At 38.5% G+C, this 20,506-nt stretch overlaps 1 protein-coding gene across 3 annotated transcripts in view; it reads right to left on the bottom strand.

Moving 5' to 3' along the window:
• Positions 1–20,506, bottom strand: part of CRIM1 (cysteine rich transmembrane BMP regulator 1) — a 336,829-nt gene that overhangs the window by 42,885 nt on the left and 273,438 nt on the right. For all 3 annotated transcript variants that reach the window (XM_075924932.1, XM_075924933.1, XM_075924934.1), the window contains 2 exons: positions 12,099–12,255; positions 2,217–2,338 (listed from right to left, as the gene is read on the bottom strand). In XM_075924932.1, coding sequence (XP_075781047.1) covers positions 2,217–2,338; positions 12,099–12,255 — 279 coding nt within the window. The remainder of the gene's footprint in view (positions 1–2,216; positions 2,339–12,098; positions 12,256–20,506) is intronic.

Below are 20,506 nucleotides of genomic sequence, written 5' to 3'. Positions count from 1 at the left end.
GGATATTCTTCCAACTATACAGAAATCAGTGAGAAAAAAGTCAAAGGTGTAGCAAGACATGAAAAATAAAGGAAGGAGGTAAAAAACTGGGCAGAGACCCGAAGGAAAATTCGAGAGTAACAGGATATGAGATACAGACAGAGGCAGAGATGTTGCAGAATCTTAACAATCCGAGTCAGGTATTTCATCGTGCCAACCCAAGCCGATTTCCTTTCGTCGACTTCCCAACTCTCTAAGCGTAAAACAAACTCCAGAGGCTCATTTTTAAGGAAATGGTTAGATTTTAGCTGCCAAGGACTCAATATATTGAGGATGGAAAGAAAGAAATTGTGGTAGTCCAGGCAAGATAAAAAACATGGTCTTGACAATGGAGGAGAGGAAAGAGTACATTTTAGCACTTTTACTGAAGGAAAAGCAGTAAGATAGAGGAAGTACTTTGATATAAGAAAAGAAAGATAGAGTGGAGCTATAGATATAGATATACAACTATAAGGAAATAAGGAGTTTTTAACCATGGTGGAGAGAATGAGGACAGAAGATTCATTAGGAACATATGTTAGATGTATAGTGTTAATCTGTTTCGATTAAGAAAATGCATAACATTCTTGAAGATATATGAGATAAGAAATTATGCATGCCTGGAGAGCATAAAGTAAGTACCCAAAAGTTAAGTCGAAGCTTGTGTATTATTGCCAAGCTTTGACACTGTTCATTGGTCCTGGAAGAAAGACTGTAGATTTTCCATACATCAAGTGTTTTCCTCAAGTTTTTTTCTACAGACATGGGAATCACATATTTTAACAAAATTAACAGTTATTTGTTAATTTTATTTGACCAGCTCACAGTCTCTAAGAACTTCTTGGACACAGTGTGATGAAATAGCAAAATTATTTTGATAATACTGGAGATGTATTTAAACAGGATCAGAAAAAAAACCCCAGTATTCACCTAGCTACCAAGGATCCTACTGCTAATTTGAAATAATAGTAATAATAATAATAATACTTAGCACTTATATAATGTTGTATATATTCAAAGCAATGTACAAATACTTATGTAATGATGTATAGTGAATTGGATCAGGTGGAAGTCAAAAGAAATATTTCAAAATATTTAAAATATAGATTTAAAGAAAATATATTCCAGCGAAGGAAGAAAAGAAATTCAATCAGTTTTCTCAGGCTTATTACAGGCCTGATTCAAATCCTACATCAACTGACTCTCACTGATTACTCAAATGGAAGATGGATTGGGGTCTCAAATGTCACCAGAAACGTGTGATATGTACCTTCTCTAGGCTGATATTAAAAACACAAAACCCACAAATGATACCAAAGCCCTACTATACAGGGTTCTCCCCTAAAGAATGTGAAATTGACTACCACCATCTGAGTTAACAAGTTTCAAGTCACAGAGAGGTAGCCATGTTAGTCTGTATCTTTGAATACAAGTAGTCCTATGAGTTCTCATGGGCAAAACTCACTTCTTCAGAGCTCATATGAAGAAATGGGTTTTGCCCATGAAAGTGCATGATACTACAAGTAGGACCTTTCTGGTCTGGCACCCTCAGGACTTGACTGGTCTCGAATGAGGGAATTTGCAGGATCAGGGGAGGTTCCTCCCTTCCTGACCCATGCTAAACTGCTGCCCCCCTTCCAGCAGCAGCTCCAGATGCTCCATTGCTGCCTGCTCAGCCATTAGTCCCTGAACCGGAGCTCTCCAGCTCCCGCTGGCCCTGCTGCTGCTGGGGCTAGAGCTCCCTGGCTGCCACTAGGACTGGGGCTGCGCTTTCTGGCCAGGGCCAGAGCCAGAGCCAGAGCTGCACAGCAGGTCCCCTGCTACTGCCCAGCTGCTGGAGCCAGATCTCCCTACTGTGCTGCTTGCCACTCCCCCACATGTGGGGGTCCCAGCTGAGTTGCCAGACCCCCTCCTGCTGCACTCCTGTCCCATAGCCAGACCTCCCTCTGTCTGGACATTGTGGTCCAGGAAGTGGTCCTCCCAAACCACAGATGTTTCTGGATCAGAGAGTCCTAGTTAAGGGAGGAACAACGTGCATGTGCGTGTGCATGTGAGCGAGAGAGAGAATCTCTAAGGTGCCACAGGACTACTTGTTTTTCAAGTCATATTAATATGATGTATTACTCCTTTTAACTTCTCACAGATTCTGATTGCTTTAAAACCAAACAGATATGGAGGTAATGTAGTCTCACACCTACCTCTGCACTTGCAGAGAAGACAACCATGATTATTCTGCTGGAAGCCCATTGGACAGATCTTACCACAAGGAACTTCTGGGCATTTCTTACAGCGACAGGTATCACAGCCATGCTTGTTCTTCCTAGATGACCGAAATAATTTGTCAAAGGTCAGCAGATCACTTTAAATGTCTGACTAAAAATGCTCATGATCTTCAGAGAAAAGGGTTCTCCTGAAATGACTAAGTAAGGCTATGTCTACATTTGCACTTGATTAACAAAACTTTTGTCATTCATTGGTGCCTAACTCCTAACCCCCCATGAATAACAAAGTTTTAACAGGGCAAGTGAAAGTCTGAATGCTGCTCTGTCAGCAGAAATACTTTGTCACAAAAAAGCCAACAAACAGCATTCACACAGGCTAAAGTTTAGAGACAGGGATGTGTTGACACAGCATTGTCTCTAAAAGCTGCATAATATAGATATACCCTAAGAAAATCTCCTTAATTGTAATTCTTGTACTCAGAGGTGGTCAGGAATAAATAGATCTCCACTCTTGGCTTGTGTTCTCTCTGTGTGACCGGCAGAAACACCCTATTTCAATTTCAAACTATTAAACCTCCTCATTTTCCTTACACATTTAAATGCTGATGAGCCAGCACTGCTTTAGACAATCAGTTCTTTTTTTCAGATGAAAGAATAATAGAGTAGTCATAATAAAAAAATCTCCAAACCATCGAGGAAGATGGAAAGGTGAGGAAATCTATTATAATCACTAACTTCCAAGAAAAAAATTACAAATAATGTTTTTTCTCCAATAAGTAGTATACAGTAGATCTCCATTCTTGCAAAATGCTCCAGGGATGTAACCAAAAATGTTAAATAAGTAACAGAAAGCTTATACAAGACAAGGAATGACAATACCAAGTGCTACAGACTGTGAACGTATAGAGACTTTTTTTATACATGGAAGTTTTCTATATTATGCATCTGCCGAAAGATACTGTGTACTGGATCATTTTCCCACCTCCTAGATAAATACAAATCATATCATGCTGGTAATGCTAATCAAGATAGTGTTATGAAAAAAAAATAGTTCCAGTCAAAAAAGCTTGTTATTGTTTTTACGAAATCGTGTTTTATTATTAAATCTATTTATACTATAGAAAGACAATATAGCTCATATTAAGTGTATTAAAATCTGGTTAACTGATAGATTGTAAAACGTTGAATAAATTGGAACAATTTATCTTGGGATTTGATATATCAGTTGATAAATCAAGACTAGATCTCTTTCATATATATATATATATATATATATATATATATATATGTGTGTGTGTGTGTGTGTGTGTGTGTGTGTGTGTTACTACAGCTCAAACAAAAGTAAGGGTCTCATAGTATTACAGTGAGATGGTAACTTCACTATAGGTAAAACAGGGACTAAACAACCAGTGTCAGCTCAACTGTTATACTTTATTGGGAGAGTTGATGATTGTCACCCTTAAATCTTTTGGATAAGACTTGATAATTTAAGTAGCAGTATATTAAAATAAATATATAGTGTTCATTTACGTTTTTATTAGAAGGGTAAGTTTCTAGCTTTATGGTGCAATAGTTTTAAAACTGTTTTTATTTTATTAAAAATCAGAGTATTCAGAATAGTCTCTCTCAGTCATCCCACACTATTAACCAGGGTATTGGTTATCGAAATATCTATGTTGAGCGCTAGCACATTTTCATATGCACACTTCATAGCAGTAAGGATAGTTGTTGGTGTTGGAATCCTAACCTCCCCAATGCCTTCCCCCTTGAGTGCTCCATCTTTTGATTCACCACCCCTACCAAGGGGCCTGAAAGACATGGAATGGTTAAAAAAAAGTGTAAGAGAGAGACTGTGTGATGAGGAAACTGATTCAAGGAAGGTATACAGGGAAGGAAGGCATGCAGTGCAATGAGAAGTGTTAAGGTAGAGGCAAACCATAAACTCAGGGAAGAGAGGTACACTTTTCTTCCATTTAAGCCATCCTAGAGGAGAACATGGAAAGGGAGAGCTCATGCTCCCACCCATTCATTTCCTCTTAAATGTAACTGTTTCTGTGCCAGAGTAATACCTCTTTTTCCATGTATCCCATCAAGTGCAACCCTTTCAGTGCCAAAACAGATGCACCCTGTCCTTCAGTCCCCATCTAGCACAACCTTTCACTACTGGAATGAATGCCCCATTCTTTGTTCCTTTACATGCCCTACAGAGTTTGCTCACTCTGTCAATTGAACCAATCTGATTCAAGGAGCTACATGAATAAGTTCTACAATCACTCGAACATACAGAAGCCTCAATGCAGGATACATTAAATCTTCCTACGATTTCACTGATTAAGTCATAATATGATAAGTTTATAAAGAATAGATTGTGCAACCCTTACTCCTATTGGTGAGCTCTACAAGTTATCCATTTACCAGCCCCACAACTCACAGGCAATGCAAAGTTTCCTTCATGGCCAGTTTAGACTGTGCCATTTGCACAGCTTCCACTGCTTTTTGGCCTACGTTTCCCTCTCAAGAGAAAAAACAGGATTTGAAACAGTTCTCAAATCTTATTAAAAACCACTAATATTTCTCACTATCTTTGAAGTCTAATCTGTTCATACGAAAAGGGGTTCAGAAAACTTCATGGGAAATCTTAGGCCACATCATCTGTAAATCAGCATCTCTTTTGCATTGCTACTTTATTCTTGATTAGAGAAAAACTATGTTCTAAACATTGGAATTTCAAATTATTTCCAGAAGAACGAGAGAGAGAGAGAGAGAATGGAAGCTCTCCTTGCCCTTTTTAATAGAAATTTACATACTTAGGAAGCTATTTTCGTCCTATTATTTTCAATATAAAATTCCACAGATTTCTGATCTTATGCTAGAAGTTATTTACCAAAAATCTTTTTTTAGGCAGTCCCTTAGCATTAGACATTGCCAGTGCACATTCTTTTGTTAAGCTGATTTGGTCTTTAACTCTGCAAAACTCATGAAAATTCCTTTATTTTAGAGATCCAAAGTTTGAGAATACCATTTTCCAGCCAATTCTTCCACTTTAACATTTGACCTTTTATTCTGAATGCTGGATTTCCCTAGATACTGCATGAACTTCAGTTGATTTCTTGGACTAAATATTAGTATGAAATGCATATCTGATTTCATTTTAATTGTCATTCTACTCTGAAAATAGACTATATTTTTGCTAGAGAGCTCTGTGCATATTCAGAAGCATATCTGTTGACTTTACAGAGATGTGTTTTATTTACAAACTTACATAAGGAAATATTGCTAAATTAGATGGATTCCATTCCTTCTTATGCTTTGTCAACACAATTGTTCCCTAAGATATAGTAAGTTAGGTATGCACAAAAAGATTAATTACAAAAATGCCTGAGAGCATAAACTATCCTGTAAAACTTCTATTATTGCTGATGATGCAGTAGCAGGAAAGAAGCCAGCATAGCTCAGATTCCAATTTGAATTGGTAGGTTCAATTAGAAAAAAAAGGATATTTTACTTGTATAATGAGCACATTTGATCTGCAAGTCATTGGCACAATAAGGGATTCCCAAAATGTTTACTAGTGGAAACATAGTTTTAAGTATTATGATATTTTGAAAAAACACATCATCTCTTCTATGAGTAGACTGTATGTGAAGTCAGACTCAATTCTAATGCTTTGCAAATGGTGCAGTGGCATTGTAGGGTCTATGCAAAGGGTCTTTCTTCATATTTGCCTTTTTAAAGTGTGTCAGTTTCCATCTGAGGTGTTTGACTAGTGTTTTAAAGGGCTTCCAGGCTACTTTAGGAAAGACAATCAGACCCAATATAGTCTCTCAAAGTCCTCACAACTTAAAACTATATTCTGGAATTCTTTGCCAGAGGATGCGGTGAAGGCTAGGACTTTAAAGGGGTTCCAAAAAAAGCTAGATAAATTCATGGAGGTTAGGTCCATCAATGGCTATTAGCCGGTGTGGGTCAGGGTTGCAATAGTATAGTTGATTAACCAATAAGCAAAAGCTTATAGGTTAATGCTATAGACAACACACATTTCTCCCTCTCTCCCCCTCCCCCCACCAGTAAATTTTTTTTAGCAGGCTGGCCAGCAGCCCACCTTAGTCTTGGCTTGTGACAAGTCCCCTGCTGTGGCACTGCATTTAAAGTGTATTATGAGCTGGGTGGGCAGGAAGCCCGGCTCAGTCCTGGCTCGCACCAGGTCTAGGAGCTCAGACCCCACCCCCAGACAAGGCTGCCACCCCAGGCTGCTGTCTCTTTATCAGAGGCAACAGCACAGGGTGACAGGTAGCCAGTCCACGAGGGAAGCTGCTTTTTAAATTGGCTCTCCTCACAGACCAGCTCTTGCCTGGCACCCTGCGCTGCTGCCTCTGATACAGAGTGGCAGTGGGGTCCTTGGGAGTGAGGTGCACTGGCTGCTGTCCCGACCCCCAGGGACTATAGAATAGTCAACTAACAGGTAAGAGTTCATGAGGTTACTCGATTATTCAATTAACTGATATTAACATCCCTAGTGTGGGTAGGAATGGTATCCCTAGCTTCTGTCCTCTGGAGGTGGGTGACAGGGGAGGGATCATGTGAGGATTACCTGCTGTGTTCCCTCCCTCTGGGGCATCTGGTATTGGCCACTGTCAGCAGACAGGATACTGGGCTGGATAGACCGTTGGTCTGGCTCAGTATGGCTGTTCTTATGTTCTAGACTATCTGAATGAATGTGTGTCCTGGTGCATCTTCATACTTCATAGGGTGAAGTCATTACCATTATGATGGAGATCTGCTGATCACACTTAAAGCTTTCCCTCAAGTTACTGGTATGCGTCTCAAAAAACAAAATAAAACAAAGCACTCTCCCTTCCCCACAAATCACAACTCAGAAGAAAATGAAGGAAAGGGCCAGGGACCTGACATGAAACTTGGCCTTAGCAAAGAGGCATCTCAATCAAATGTAAATTAAAAAGTCTCAGAGGGGTAGCCATATTAATTTATAACTTGAAAAGCTAAAAGTAGTCCCATGGCACCTTAGAGACAAACAAAAATGTATAATATCATGAGCTTTCATGGGTAAAACCCACTTCATTAAGCTCATGATACTATATATTTTTGTTAGCCTCTAAGGATTACTCGTCGTTTTTCAGTATAGGTAGCGAAGGGTATCAAAGACTTACCTCACAGACAAATATCTAATTTGAATGTAAATAAAAGTAACAGTATGAAGCAGCTGAAACAATAAGGATGAAGAGAGGACTTTGTGTATATGTTCATCCTTACTCTGAGAATTTATTCATTTTTTTTAAAAAAGAACAGTAGCAATAATAAAAGACTTTTTGAATCCTAAACAGGAAGCAAATTTGACTGAGAAATGGCTCATTATTATTCTTAGCAGCTATACATGTTCCACCCATTGGTGGTGTGGATTTTGGTTAAGAAAATTACTGCCAGTCACACACTGGGAATAAAGAACCATGAATGGAAATCTATTGCATTTACTTACCTTAGGACAACATTCATTCTTCCTAAATACCCAAGGTCCAACATCTAGAAGCTGCATAAATATGTTCAATGTGGTTTTCTGAGGTTTTACTTAATAAAGTGACCTTTTTCTCTCCTCCGCTCATAATTATAGTTTATTAAACAAAAGAGTAAGGGGAAAATTCTGCAAATAAAACTTTTAATCACATAAAGTGCTCATTAAGAGTGAGCTTTTCCCTAATTCATTTTAGTGGGAAAATGTATTATACCATTATAATAAAAAGAACAGCAAACATAGCAAATCAATATGAATAAAAAATAAACAAATAAAACAAATAGCAATGAATAACAAAAGATATATGGCATTTCAGAGCAATATTTCCAGGACTCACAATAGCACATAGTTATAAACACTATTATGTATGAGCCAAGGGTAGGATTTCCAGTGAAATAAAACAAATTAAATTGAAGGTAGAAATATTTTATAAAAGAAACATATAAAGGGAAACTTGTTTGAAAGATACTCGACAGCAAAAAAGTCAATTGAAAAGAAAAACAAAAATAGATCATTGAAGGCCTTGGCACAGGAAGGCACTTATGCACATAAATATGTGCTTTCCTGCATCAGGGCCTGAAAAGTCAATGACCTCCCTTCAAAATGACCATATTTCAACAGTTATTCCACACTGTAGTTTTAATGTTAAGAAATGGAGCCATCTTCTTTTAAAAAGTATTATTTGTGGAGTATATTTGTTTTAAGCTTAAAATTTGTTGAGAGCTGCCCTGTAAATAAACTATGTAAACTGCACAGGTAAATATGCTATGTTATGTTGAACTATGTGAGAAAGTGTGCATGCACAGACACATGTTCACTGTATGTACAGCTCAAGTAACAGTAAACTGGGGATTTATTTTTTCTGATGTTTTAAATTAGTGCTGCAACAATGTTACTGTACTTAATTTAAGAACTACAGGCAGTCCCTGGGTTACGTACAAGATAGGGACTGTAGGTTTGTTCTTAAGTTGAATCTGTATGTAAGTCGGAACTGGCGTCAGCCGCTGCTGAAACTGATCAGTTTCAACCGCGGCTGAATCTGGATGCCGGTTCTGACTTACATACAGATTCAACTTAAGAAACCCAGGCGTCCCCAAGTCAGCTGCTGCTGAAACTGATCAGCAGCTGATTCCAGGAAGCCTGGGCGGCTTTGCTCGGGTCCCTGGTCTGCTGGGGGGGTCCAGCAGACCAGGGAGACCGGGAGAAGCTTTTCTCGCCCTGGAGGACAGGGGTGGTGACATAAGTCGGATCCGCGTAAGTCGGGGACTGCCTGTATAACATGGGACAGCTGTTAAAGCAAGGTCTAACAACCTTGACAGTGTCCTTTTAATAGTGATATCATATTAGATATCATATTATTTTGTATAGTTCATTATTTATTAGAAAGTTAAAAACTGTTAATTACTGTATATAATCAGGAACAACAATATTTAAACACAGCATCTGAAAATGTAAATAAAAAAATCCATTTATTGCATGCCAAAGTTGAGTGTTGCTGTGCACCTGAATGTCCAATGAAGACATTTGTCCCCATGAACAAAATCAGATTGTGCTTTTTGCTACAAATTGAAATGAAACCCAAGTTTAAAAACCTATGGTTTTCATTGTTCATGGTAACATTAATTTTTTTTTACATTTCTTTACACTACTGGAATAATCATTTCAGTTTGAACTTTTGAATTATCAACATTAAAAGAAACACTAGATTCAAATATCAGCAAAAATTATTTGTGTGCTCCTTAACAGATGAGAACATGTGGAATATATGGTCACAGCTGGTAATTTTCAAAGCTCTCCAGAATTTTGCCTGAACTACATCTTTTCTATAATCTTTTTACTCCCCTCTCCTTCTGCTCACAGATTGCCCACATTTTCTTTTTACCTATTCTTTGTCTTCTTTATCCAGTTGACACTTGATGCATCCTATTTTTGCTGTGAAATGCTTGAACAGCCACACACTTAATCTGCAGTGTGTTCTGTTTAATTTCTACCCTCCTTGAAAAACTTCTAAATCCAAGTAACATATTAAAGCGATGCTTTGTGGGTTATATTAAATGGTACTGCTGCACATTAGTTATACTGGAGTGTTTTTATGTGGATATTTTTAAACAATGTAATGGGGGGAGGTGATAAAGCATATGGAAAGACATTCTTTTTAATATGATTAGCAATCCAAATAAAAAAATGCACATCCACTATTTTGTCAAGGTTTAATAGGAGTTCTCCCCTCACCTCCTCCAGTACTGTAACATATTGCACCTCCTGTTCCTTTTAGAATGCATGGTCCTCAGGGCAGGGGCCTGTTTCATGTTTAGCATATTTCCCTTTTGGAACAGTACTATGTACTCCATCATGCTTTATAAACAATAAAAGAGGACAACTGCATGGATACATTAAAATAAACACTGTACAACTCAGTGGTTGAATTGGGGGTTGAGTGCAGCAGATGTGTACGCTCCAGATTTTTCATCTGACAGTGCTAAGTATTGAGAGTTTGATCAGCTCATTTGTATGTCCCCCTTACAATTCTAGCACTGGTTAAATTCTCTCCTGTTGGATCATGGCAGAGCTGGATTTCTCTTTTTCTTCAAGTCTGTGATGCGTTTCAATCATTTGGGTGATTTAGGCTGCACCATATTTTGATTATTCAAAAAGTTTAAAGAAAATATTAAATAAGATGGAACTGCAGTAAAGTATATATTATAAAAGAGTAGACACTATGGGTGTGTCTAGACTACATAGCTCTGTCGACGGAGCCATGTAGATTAGGCAGGACAACAAAGGGAAATGAAGCGGTAATTTAAATAATCGCTGCTTCCTTTAAATCAAAATGGCCGCTGCGCTGATCAGCAGTCTAGACGGGGATCTGCCGACCCCAGAACCCTTCAATTATTTACACATCGCCGCTTCATTTCCCTTTTTCAAGTAAACTAATCTACATGGATCCCTCGATGGAGCCATGTAGTTTAGACGTACCCTACAAGGTTTAAGAGATAAGGGCCAAATTCAGTAAAAAAGGAAAAAAAGGAATGTCAGGGACTAAAGAAATCAAGTGTAAACTGCCAAGGGAACAACAGTAGTGGACTTAGCTAAGTACCTGATGGTTAGCTGTTGTGGTTTAAAACTACAAATTTTAGGCAAAGGAGGTGGACACATGACATTAGCCATATCAAAAGGTTAAATGTATATTGGTCCTATAAAATTGTGTTATGTCTTATTGGAGGGAATGTAGCACATTGGTTAAAACTTCTCTGAGGACACTGAATATCTCCGTATCAACAAATGCTAAAGAAATCTTTACCCATGAGAAATAACTGCCCAATTTGCTGAAGGATCCTTTCTTCCCCAAAAAAATTCTACTTGCTATTACCTTTTTTTTTTAAGAAAGCGTCTCATAACATTACAGGTGTCAGTGAAACTTAGAAAAACTTCAACTATGGGTTAGGTCCCTACAGTGGGTCATGACCCCATTTTAATGGAGTCGCTAGGACTGGCATTATGGGGCTAGAGTCCAAGCCCGATGACTTCAGCCCTGGGTGGTATGACTGAGGTTACAGGTCCCGGCCTGGGTCTGAAGCCCTTGGGCTTTGGTCTCCCCTCTCAGAATGGTGGGACCTGGCCTTTGCTTCTCCCTGCCTACCACTCATCCGGGGCAGCAGGGATTAGCAGGCTCCTGCTTCAGCCCTACAGTCCGGGGCAGCGGGGTGTGAGTGCACTCAGGCTCCTGTCCCCATCCACTCTGAGGATCATGTTGTACTTTTATTGTCAGAAGGAGATCATGGTACAATGTAGTTTGGGAACCTCTGCATTAATGTTCCACAGGAAGTAACTGGTAGAAAAGAACTGAAACAAATGATTGCTCAGGTAAGCTACTGTTATGTCATAATAAAGAGCTCAACGCAAAATACTAAAATAGAAGAAGCAAGTAATGAGATGGAGGGGATGTCAGAGATGATATCAGAAATATTAAAAAGCAACGAGAAAGGTAAATTATTTCATGCAGTTTTTTTTTTAAAAAAAACCTTTCTTTCAAAAACTGTTTAACATTATTTAAAAATACTTTTCTGCTTTTATAATTTTGTCATTATTTTGATTATTTGAATTTTCTTTTAGTATGGAGATCAAAATCCATATTTACAACTTCAATTTCTAGTGTCCAAGTCTGTTTGAGGAATACATTACACTTAACAAGTATTTACATTCCTGCCTCTCCACCTGCCTCCCATTTTCCATTCAGAAAATAAATATAAATAAATACATATTCATGGCTTTTGCATATTTTATATGCACATGAATTATGATAAATACACTTTCAGAATAAAAATACGTACAAGTATCCAAATGGACAGTACTTGTCACATACTATAGGTTTGCATTTCTTAGGCCTTGGACGGCACTGACAGATCTCACAGTTGTGGACATCAGTCTGGAAACCGAAGGAACAGTCCAAGGAACACCCTGATATGAGGCCAGTACACAGCTCCTCTCCTGTGAAGAACATATGCAGCTTAGCAAGAATGAAAAATGTTGTTCACATCAGAAACAAACCAAACCTTTTTCTCCTTTTTTTACCCTTTTAATGGTTTACTATAAAGGCTACTCACCTTTCTACCACCTGACTGGCCAAATAGTTCTCTACAATTCTACAGTAATGGGTCCAAGTACTACAGTTTGTAATAGTGTTATTGCTGTGGTTTTGACCTTTATTATAGAAAACCATTGTGTGTGTGTGTGTTTGTGTGTTTGCGTGTTTGTTTGTTTTAAAATAATGATTAGTTCCAAACAAAAATTTGTGAGTAGGCACCTTATAGCTAAGAAGTTAGTTGCAATGTTTATCTTTTCCTGGCAAGACCAACATTCACAAGTCATGCACCAACACATTCACATAAAAAACCTTTATAATACTACATACAATCCATATTTTATTTTTGTTTCATAGGTTCATGTACACTATAATGCATTTTATTTTCAACAGGATTAATCCTGTTAGCTACACTGTTCACTGTCACTTGTTTGAAGATTAAGACTTCCCCACTAAAAGCACATTACTACAGTGCCAAAGAGATGACAATCTTATATACACATGCTGGATTAAGTCAAAGAGCATGAAAATGGGAGTCCAATAGCATGGTTAAATAGCCTTGTGGCAGCAATAAAAGAAAATAGTGGATTGGAGGAGTCTGATTACATCTAGTGAATATAGTGGAGTCAGGAAGAGGGAATGACTTATGTTCGCTTTCAGCAAACCTTTATTACTTTGAGAACAACAAGTTTGCATTTCTTAATTGGGAAAAACAGTTTAAAACACTTTTAGATGTTGCCAAGCCATCACGTGCATGAATCCGCGTATTCTTAGCTTTTGTTTCTGTGCTGTTATACATTTTTAGGCATGTTTCCATGGTATGGCGATTAGACATTAGTAAAGAATATGCTAACACTTAAAAGTTTGTCTTAATGATGAAATGTACATTTTATATATTAGTTGTGGAGGTGAGAGAAAACAGGAATGCATAATATTCATTACTTTAGAAAGGGTAAAACAAAGGAAGAAACTTGGGAAATGACTAGCCAAAGAGAAAGCATATATTAAAAAAAGAGGACAAAAGAAAGAGAGGAAGATAATCAGAAAGAAGAATGGACTAGATGGCAAGTCAATGTAGACATATGCATAAAGGGCAGAAATGAAGGCTTCTTACCTGCTCTGGAGTTCTTTGAGATGACCTCTACACATTCACACTCTTGGAATACATGTACAGCTTGAAGCAGCAGAACTTTGTAATAGCAGTGCCTGCTGCAGAACTCTTGTGTCACCTACTCCTCATCCAGAGGATGGGGTTATAAAAAGGGAGTATGGCTTGCCAATCAGATTCATTCCTTCCACCATGTGTTCAAAGGTGAAACAGATTGGGATGTCAGGAAAGAGGGAAAGGAGGAAGGGGAATGTAAATGTGCCGAAGTAAACATGAAGAACGCCGGTTAGCTGAGCAAAACCTTAATTTATTTCTTTGTGATTCCTCTGCATATTCCCACTTGGGAGCTGGGCAAGCAGCACTCCTCCCTCGGGATGGTGGGACAAAGAAAACTAGTAAAACAGATACTGTCATGCTACTGATATAGATCCAGATTTAGGCTATGTCTAGACTGCAAGCCTCTTTCGAAAGAGGCTCTTTCGAAAGATACTTTCGAAAGAGCCTCTTTTGAAAGACAGCGTCTAGACTGCACGCGGAACTTTCAAAAGAGCAAGCCGCTTTTTCGAAAGAAAGCACCCAGTGAGTCTGGATGCTCTCTTTCGAAGAAGCCCTATTTACATTCAAGAATGCCTTCTTTCGAAAGAAGCACTTTCGAAAGAAGGCGTTCTTCCTCGTGAAATGAGGTTTACCGCCGTCGAAAGAAAAGCCGCGTTCTTTCGATTTAATTTCGAAAGAACGCGGCTTGAGTCTGGACGCAGGTGAAGTTTTTTCGAAAAAAGGCTACTTTTTTCGAAAAAACCCCTGAGTCTGGACACAGCCTTAAAGAACAATGTTTTGTGAAAGAATCAAGCTCTCAATGGCAGCTCTACAGATTGTGAACATGGGAATGCAAATGAGGGCTTGTTTACATGGGGAATCGCTGAGTGGCAAGCCGGGGTTGAATCTACAGCACCTTAGCTTGCACAGTAACTCATCATCTGGACACTGATATAGAATAGTGAAAGGTGTGGAGTACAACCTCCAGGATCTGAACATTTTCACTGCAATTTAGCAGCTTTCACATAGCAAGTTATTGTGTGGCAAGATGAGGCACTTGAGTGTCTGATTCAGGTTTGTCATGCAGTAACTCGTGTGGACAAGCCATAAGGCAGGGCATGCAAGTGGTCTTCACTTTGAGTGTGTTCTAAGCCTTTCAAGTTCATAAACACACCTCAACTGAGAGTCAGACATTTAGGTGCTGGCAAGTGATTTTCTGAGCTTTGTTTTCCCATAAGAGATAACCAGTGATTTTCTGTATTCCTTTTCCATATTCAAATAGAAGATTAATGTTCTCTTAGGATCCACGTAGTGTTGCTTAACTTCCCCATAGGCTATATCTAGACTGCAGGTTTCTTTTGGGCTTTTCTGGAAGAGATCTTCCAAAAGAGAGAGGCTACACAGCAAAAGCGCATCGAAAAAGTGATCTGCTTTTTCAAGAGATAGCATCCATTCAGTGTGGACACTAACTCGCACGTAAGCTGTGATTACTATGGGCGAAATGGCCACTAGGGCACCTGTGCTTTTTCCTCTTTCCTCTTCTTGCAAAAGAACTCCCTCTTCCTCATCCATACACGCCTTTTTCCAAAAGAGCTCGCAGAAAGAGGTTTACCAATGTCGGAAAAACCCCTCTGTTCTTTCGATTTTCTTTGGAAAGAACGTGATTGCACTGTGGACGTAATTGAAGTTTTTTCAGAAAAATGGCCGTTTTTCCGAAAAAACACTTTGTAGTGTAGACATACCCTGAGTGAGAGAGAGACTGAGGGAAAGATACTGGTAAGTTTATGGATTAGTTAAGATTGAATTTGGTTTCACTTTGGAGAGAAATTTCAGATGTGAATACAAGATCACTATCTTTGTGAATAACTCTGGGGAAAGAGGCAGAGTGCAGCCATGACAGCCTCTGGCTTGCTCAGCCTTCTAGAGAAGATAATAGGTTAAAAAAAAGTCTCAATTGAGAGATGAAATAGGGAATATTCTCCCATGGGTTTTAAGGGAGGATTCATTAGCCGAGTACTAAACTGAGATCTCACCCAGGTAGAAGGTTCTCTAACCACAGGGTAGACATTCATTAACTCCCCTCAAGAATCTTTTTATTGTATCATAGATAAATATCGTCTTTTGCTCAATGAAGTTGTGATGAGCAGAAATAGCCGAGAGATATATTTTTACCAACAACATGGAGAGCGCCAAGCATTTCAAAGTGCTCCAGTATGGATTGAACAGAAGCTAAAAACGGTTTTATGTTATTGCTGGTTGTCCAAAAAAAGGACCTTTTCCATTTATGAAAAACAGGTGAGTTGACACACATCCTCCAGGAAACAGTATCTCCTGTTCTGGTTCTGAATAGGGAAGTTCCAGATTTGTCAAAATCCTGTAGCACATGGCATTAAGTGGAAATAATCTGGGTCTGGATAACAAGTCTGAAAGACAGAATCCCTTATGACAGTTGGAAAAAAACAACAACGAAATCATTGTTGTCTTGCCTAGCTCAGGACCAACAGAAGAACCCAGGCTTTGTCTTCTCTGAGAACTTTCTGCATTAGACGCATGGGGGGAATTCTACCACCAGCCCGGAAGAAGTGCTTCTGAGATAGATTGTCTGTTTTCGCACTGGAACAAAATCTCTGGAGTTGTTTTTTTAAAAATAGGTCTGTCTTTGGATATACTCTCAGAAAGATGTTTTCTACTGAACTCTCGAGTGGTCACATGTGCTTATCATGTAAGTCTCTGCTTAGCTGATCTGCCTCCATGTTGTCCTTGTCAGCAAAATGGTGAATTACAGGATAAAAATTGGTGTACTATAGAGCTTAAAATGGCTACGATGCGTCTCTCTTCACAACCCCCATCCATTTTTATATAAAATACTGCAGAAGTATTGTCAGGAGTTACCTGAACCCGGCTGCTATGTAGACGAGGGAGAAAGTGCTTATGAGCCCAATATATTGCTCTAATTATTAGAATGTTGATGTGCATTTTTTTCTACCTTGAATGTCAGTGACTTTTCTGTAATAAGCTCTCTTGTCCCAACTGGAAACATTGGAGGCAACTGTAGCTGATGTAGGTAGGGGTTGGATGTAATCCCTTTCAGGATATTGCAACATGGAGTCTGCCATATGAGTGACAGGAACATATCTTTGGGTAGTGTCAGCGTCAAACTTGCGGTCTGTATTTGGTATACAATACAGTATCTTGGTAACCAGTGTGGTAGAAGCCTAATATTCAGAGAGTTGTACAAAGTTAAATTGTATGGCTGAAACCAGAAGGCCCATCAACATGAGGAAAAACATCACCTTTTGCCAAGAGTCCTCCTGTATTATTACTATAGCTGTAAGGATTTTGAATTATCTTTCTTCTGGAAGAAAAGCTCTGCCTTTCTGAGCATCCAGAAATGCCCCAGTAAAATATATGACCTGGGTTTTAGCAACATGTAATTTCTACCAGTTTATCTTGAACCTCCATGCATGGAACAGGATACATATCTGTGACGTAGCTCTTGCTAGGTTCTCCTGTAAGGACACCCTGATAAGCCCTTTGTCCAACTAAGGTTATATAGATACTAAGTCATCTCATATATGTTGCTACTGCTCAAAAGCAGGGTGTGAACACTCCAAGTATGAAAGAGGCCAAAAGAGGACCTTAAATTGATACTGATCTCCCACCACAAACTCTAAATATTCTGGATTGGAAGATTTGATTCATATGTGGCAGGAATAAGGAGTGAAGGAATGAGCTTAGAGTAAGCACAAGAAATTTGAACTTGACACATCAGAAAGAAAATGGAACGTATAACCAAAAATAATGAGGGAGAGGGAAGGAGGAAGAAAAAGGTGAGAGAGGAACAAAGAAACTTAAAGAAACAGAAGTAAAAAGAAATTACAATATTAAAGTTTGTATACTTTCTGAATTTATTCAAACATTATCTCAGCTATGTTTTAAGGATGCAGTTTATTACTTTATTTTTCATTGTTACTTTTAATTATTTTAAACATACTGCAGATCTTGCATGAATGCTGTGAACGAGGGCTGAAGAATTCTTTTTTGGACCCTCCACTGACATCAATAAGCTTGGAATCAGACCCTAAGACACCATTATCAGCTATGATTTGAGACTGGAGATGAGCAATTTCCTTCTTATGTTTTGGTTTGATAAATTCATTCCATCACTTTTAGACTGGAATGTTAAATTAGCATTTTTTATCTTAACTCAGCACATGCTATTAGAGAAGTCTGTTATGTTGTTTTGAATAATAACATCAATGTGCTCAGCACAGTAATATGTATAAGGATGACCAAGAAGGTTATAATCTAAAAACATTACATGCACCTGATGTATAGACTGGAAGACCTATCAAAGCAGTGCAGTTTTTCTTAGTTAATAATTTTAGTGGTAATTTATTATTGAAAGGCTTTTCATTTGGTAAGTGCTGATTTGATATTACTACTAATTGATTACTTAATGACTTTGCATACTATATAACCCTTTTAAGACATTTATTATGTTGATATATACAATGTATTTGTATGGGCAATACTTGACTAGAAAATTGGTCTATATGCTGTGCTCTGCAGATAAGTGAAGAGGAGCTCTGGAAAACAGCCAGACGGGGCAAGCACCATAGACAAGGATTCTCCCCTGTAAATACTCTGCTATTATTCATAAAAATGCACATCTTAAGCTGATCAGACAAAGTACCTCCTTGGACCTCGGCCCTCATGGTAGTACCTATGGAAAGCAGAAGCTTGTAAGGTAGCTGGATCAGAACCACAAATTGCTGTATACATTAGAACACGTCATCAGAAAGCAGATGAGAAATCAGTGCAGTCTGCAGAAAAAAGGTGTAATGCTCTCATTCCAAACTTGAACAAGAAGCTAAACTTCTATACTAGCTGAAGTGTCCAAAGGTCTTCAAAGATGCTAACAAGCAGAGAACACCAGAAATGAAAATTACAATAGTGTGACTAACTACAGGGAACTCTGTTTTATCATAGAAAGGCTATCTTATCTTTTCCTAGATATTGTGGAAAAAAACAAAAAATAATAATGAGATGGGCCATTGCTGTGACCTGGCAATCAAAAAGTGATCAGGGCTTCAAAAATACCAAAACCTGCTTATGAATTCATTAACTGAGGGCAGTCACAACCATTGCCATTTCTTCAAGTTGCTTTCCATGCCAACCCTATCTCCCTCTAAATGAGTGTGTGCTTTTATGTATTGAATTCAAACCGTATTTGCCCAGTGGCCTACATATCCTGACCTCATATAAAAGTTACCACTGCAGAAAAGTTTGGGAAGGTCCAACACTCCTTAAGATAAAGGATCAGTCAATATTAACCAGGAACACAGTAAGGGTATGTCTACACTACCCTCCTAGTTCGAACTAGGAGGGTAATGTAGGCATACCGCACTTGCAAATGAAGCCCGGGATTTGAATTTCCCGGGCTTCATTTGCATAAGCGGGGAGCCGTCATTTTTAAAACCCCGCTGGTTCGAACCCCGTGCAGCGCGGCTACACGGGGCACGAACTAGGTAGTTCGAACTAGGCTTCCTAGTTCGAACTACCGTTACTCCTCGTGAAATGAGGAGTAACGGTAGTTCGAACTAGGAAGCCTAGTTCGAACTACCTAGTTGGGGCCCCGTGTAGCCGCGCTGCACGGGGTTCGAACCAGCGGGGTTTTAAAAATGGCGGCTCCCCGCTTATGCAAATGAAGCCCGGGAAATTCAAATCCCGGGCTTCATTTGCAAGTGCGGTATGCCTACATTACCCCGCTAGTTCGAACTAGCGGGGTAGTGTAGACATACCCTAACTTAGCAAACTGCCATCTAATATTTACATAATTCAGGATCCCAAATGGATTTTATACTGACAGGAAGGATATTATTGATTGGAAATACTGAAATAGATCAATCAAAGTCTATTAAAAAAACTGGGACCACCATCATTAGTCATTTTTTGGCAAATCATCATTTTGTATTAAATATAATTTCTGTATAAGGGAAAATAGATGGTTGTAATCTTTTATTTACACCACAATAGATGAATATGTTTTTGAATAAATAAAATCTGAATTTCAAAATATTTACATTTTCTAACAATAGGATTCTGGAATTAACTTTGTAAACTTTGGTAAAATACCCCTTAACAAACACCTCATGCACAAAAAGAAATGGATTTGGTCCCAATGATTTTCACATTGAACATATTCCCAACTCTGACTAAATACATTATTGTGATAATAGTTTTATGAATTGATTTACCATCTTACACACTGAGATGCACAATGTGCATGAGAAAACCTGTAAGTACAATGTATTATTTCTGATTTACAGGATCTGAGAAATATTCTTTAAATTAAATATTTCCTTTGTAATGATTCCAGGTTATAACTTCTTTTTTGTTACATTTCTAGCAGTTTCTTCATTAGCAAGCATTCATGCCACTAATTTCCTGCTTTTATAAATGAGATACCCTTTTTGTTTATCACTAATTTTCCATTCCAGTCAAAGCTGCAGCACCAAAATTATTTAACAAATGCCTTGCTGCAGTGATAGATCAACTTTGAGTGTGTGGGCATTCCTATGTTTGGATGACAGTCTACTACTAAATGTAATGCTGACTACTAGCTTTGATTCTGACTCAGGTGATGAATCTGTAGTCCAGTAAGCTGGTTATTTCCCCAATGACTGAATGGCAAACTTAATCACAGATATATCATTGCAGTAAGGAAAGCACTTCCAGGCAGGTGCACTGGTGTCTGTCTTCCCATGATTCAGACAGTACATTTCTAAAGAATCTGCTAGCACCTGTACACCCAAAAGTAGCTTCTATGAGAGATCTGACTTTTACTGTGGCTTTGAACTATTAAGGCTTGTGTGCTAGCTCAAAAATTGTAGTTTACTCAGCAAAATACATGTTCTACATTTTCTTCTAGTTCAATGCCTAATAACATTGACTACACGTGTTAGAAGAGTGTGTTTGTATGAGAGCAATCCCAGTCAACCAACAGAAGA

The sequence above is a fragment of the Pelodiscus sinensis genome, chromosome 3 (assembly GCF_049634645.1).
Source record: "Pelodiscus sinensis isolate JC-2024 chromosome 3, ASM4963464v1, whole genome shotgun sequence".
In the NCBI taxonomy this organism is placed as follows: domain Eukaryota; kingdom Metazoa; phylum Chordata; order Testudines; family Trionychidae; genus Pelodiscus; species Pelodiscus sinensis.
This window is presented reverse-complemented; position numbering and strand designations above follow the sequence as displayed.